This window comes from Armigeres subalbatus, chromosome 3 (genome assembly GCF_024139115.2).
Source record: "Armigeres subalbatus isolate Guangzhou_Male chromosome 3, GZ_Asu_2, whole genome shotgun sequence".
Taxonomy (NCBI): Eukaryota; Metazoa; Arthropoda; class Insecta; order Diptera; family Culicidae; genus Armigeres; species Armigeres subalbatus.
The window spans coordinates 296,177,871-296,180,838 of record NC_085141.1 but is presented as its reverse complement, the minus strand read 5'-3'; the positions used below and the strand labels follow the sequence as shown (position 1 = coordinate 296,180,838).

Sequence of the window (2,968 nt, the reverse complement as noted above, 5' to 3'; positions counted from 1 at the left end):
TATACAAACAAAATTATAAGACACTTCCGAACGAAGGGCAAAAAAGTCATTACGTCGTATTGGTTGCATACATTACTGTCTGCGAGGAGGCATGATGTCACCAACAAAGAGTTCCTTATCACTGTTATCATTCAGCTTCCGCGAAATGGGGGGTAACAAATCCCTTAATTTTTGTCAAGCCTTCCTGGAAGCGCAAAAAGTTTTAACAGACATAGACAAACAGATGATCAAATATTTGAAATGCGGATTTCAAACGGATTAAAACGGATTTTTTAAAAAAATGGTTCGCACTCAACGGAATAATTCTTTATAATAATTGTCGGCTTATTCCATTTCTCATGTTGTGTTCCATAAAAAAAAAACATTTTTTTCTTCTAACGCTTTCATTAAGCATGAACATTTTTGAGAATTATATTGATTCTTTTGATACAAATACCAACGTTAAAAAAAATAATATAAAGAAAACTGCGTTGTAGTTTTGGTTTGAGCAAGTGGAAATTGAGGTTTTTGCTTTAATATCTACGCAACATGCTTCTTTTAAGATTGTTTCGTCTTTCCATCCATGATGCTGTTATCTATTCGTACACCTTTCACATTTTTTATGATTTGCTCGTTAGTTTTTTTCTTCTCCTGGATAACCTGATAAGAAACTAGGAAGCATTGGAGGAAAGTAGAATATTGCCATCATACGACATAGAGATGTTTATTCAGTAGATATAGCTGATAAATGTAATCTGAAGCAGTTAATGAATGACCCCAATGCAGTACATTTTAATTATCGGCAAATAAACTCTGCAAAATGTACAACCTCATATCTCCGAAATTTGGCCAAAGCTTTCATCTATCATTTAACAGCTTGTTGGAGATTAAAGACCATTTTAAAAGATATCACAGTCCAATTCCCTCGGCATTGTAACATCAGTGTTCAACAAGATGCTGGCGATCGTACTAGGAGTTTTCGCTCTTCTGCAGCTATCCACTCAGCAGGAGGTGCCAGGTGTTCTCCTGAAAGGAAACCAAACAGCGGGAAAACGTGCCTCAGTGTCGGAAAATCCCGAAACCTGCGATGGATCTCGGATGTTCTCAACCTGCAGCGGCTGTGAATCTGTTAGTGTTTGTTTAGGTGACACGATGGATTGGCGCTACTGTCCGTACATAAATTCAGAGAAACCATTCTGTAACAACGGAGAATGTTCGGCTACTCCCGGTTACGATGATTGCCCTTATAGCCTTTCCTGCAATGGCGAGGGATACTATCCAGGTGAGACCCCGTTGCTAATTGTTTGCGATTAAATTCTCCAACGTATGCTGTTCTCAACAGATCCCAGAACCTGCGACACGTACCATTACTGTGAGGGTAAGTACCAAGCCTCTTCGGTGTACAAATGTCCAACCAATTACGTCTTCAATCCGGAAACAAACTTCTGCAAACGGAAACAAAAGGAGGCAGACTGCATGAAGGTGACGTGTAACCCAGACGAGATATTCTCCCGTTACGGAACCAGCAATCGGTTCTTCGGATACTGCAGGTACCCCGGTATGGGACCGTTTTCCTACGATGTTTCAATCTACAAGTGCCCTGATGGAACGATATTCGATGGAAAAACATGTTCCTTCGAGTGCCCTGCAGAGGGACGGTTCCCGGATGCTTCTGATAACAGAGGCTACTACGAATGTTATTTTTTGGAAGATGAAAAATTGACTGCCGTCTATCAGCAATGTCCGTCGGGAAGGGTCTTCGATGCAAAGCTGGGCTCATGCATTCAAAATGTGCAAACAACCACTGGTTTGTTATTTATATAATTTGTTTGTTTTAGTTATCTTTATTAATGTTTATTTTTCTAGGTTCTACTATATCTGGATGATCTATAGTTAAGCATTATGTGTGAAGATGAAAAGAACTGAAATATAAAAAAGATTACAATTTGCACAATTTGAAATAATGTTAAAAAAACTGTTTTATTCAAAATATGTATGTATTAATAAATCTTCTATCTATATATAAAAACCAATCTATGTATTAATGAATGTTCGCTATTTACTTCTGAACCACTTGGCCGATTTCAACCACATGAGGTGCTCATATTATCTATCCTCAGGAGAAGCTAACAAAGGAGTGGGAGAAAAAATTTGGAACACATATTCTCTGTCATAAGACGATTCTATAATAGATGGGAGGTTCAAAGGAGAAAGGAAAGAGGGACGTTTTTACATACCTTTCAAACGCATGATTCAAAACCAAATTTGGGACTCGTACTCATTGGAAAAAGCGGGAGCTTTGATTATATAATAGCCTTGACCTTGACCTTGACCGATCCTCAAAAATTTGGACATATATCCTTTATCATAAGCAGGCAGTACGCCAGGCATGAACAACGTAAGGCATTATGTGTGGCATTAACTTCCGGAGGAATTCCCGGAGGAACTTCCGGAGGAATTCCCGGAGGAACTTCCGGAGGAATTCCCGGAGGAACTTCCGGAGGAATTCCCGGAGGAACTTCCGGAGGAATTCCCGGAGGAACTTCCGGAGGAATTCCCGGAGGAACTTCCGGAGGAATTCCGGAGGAACTTCCGGAGGAATTCGGAGGAACTTCCGGAGGAATTCGGAGGAACTTCCCGAGGCAGTTCCGGAGGAACTTCCGGAGGAATTCCCGGAGGAACTTCCGGAGGAATTCCCGGAGGAACTTCCGGAGGAATTCCCGGAGGAACTTCCGGAGGAATTCCCGGAGGAACTTCCGGAGGAATTCCCGGAGGAACTTCCGGAGGAAGTTCCGGAGGGACTTCCGGAGGATTTCCCCGAGGCACTTTCGCAGGAATTCCCGGAGGAACTTCCGGAGGAATTCCCGGAGGAACTTCCGGAGGAATTCCGGAGGAACTTCGGAGGAATTCCGGAGGAACTTCCGGAGGAATTCGGAGGAACTTCGTGAGGAATTCCGGAGGAACTTCCGGAGGAATTTCCGGAGGAACT

The 2,968-nt window shown here is 42.0% G+C and overlaps 1 protein-coding gene across 1 annotated transcript; it reads left to right on the top strand.

Moving 5' to 3' along the window:
• The first annotated feature begins 899 nt into the window (after positions 1 to 899).
• LOC134220403 (uncharacterized) lies at positions 900 to 2,003 on the top strand. Its single transcript, XM_062699461.1, has 3 exons — positions 900 to 1,261; positions 1,322 to 1,786; positions 1,846 to 2,003. The coding sequence occupies exons 1-3, from the start codon at positions 934 to 936 to the stop codon at positions 1,863 to 1,865; spliced, it is 813 nt and encodes a 270-aa protein (XP_062555445.1). The 5' UTR covers positions 900 to 933; the 3' UTR covers positions 1,866 to 2,003.
• The last annotated feature ends 965 nt before the right edge of the window (positions 2,004 to 2,968 follow it).

What these genes read in the sequence shown, in the direction of transcription:
- LOC134220403 (XM_062699461.1), top strand. Translation starts at nt 934, where the DNA reads ATGCTGGCGATCGTACTAGGAGTTTTCGCTCTTCTGCAGCTATCCACT. An exon ending in TGGCGAGGGATACTATCCAG is followed by an intron (nt 1,262 to 1,321) that starts GTGAGACCCCGT and finishes TGTTCTCAACAG; the next exon opens with ATCCCAGAACCTGCGACACG. An exon ending in AAATGTGCAAACAACCACTG is followed by an intron (nt 1,787 to 1,845) that starts GTTTGTTATTTA and finishes TTATTTTTCTAG; the next exon opens with GTTCTACTATATCTGGATGA.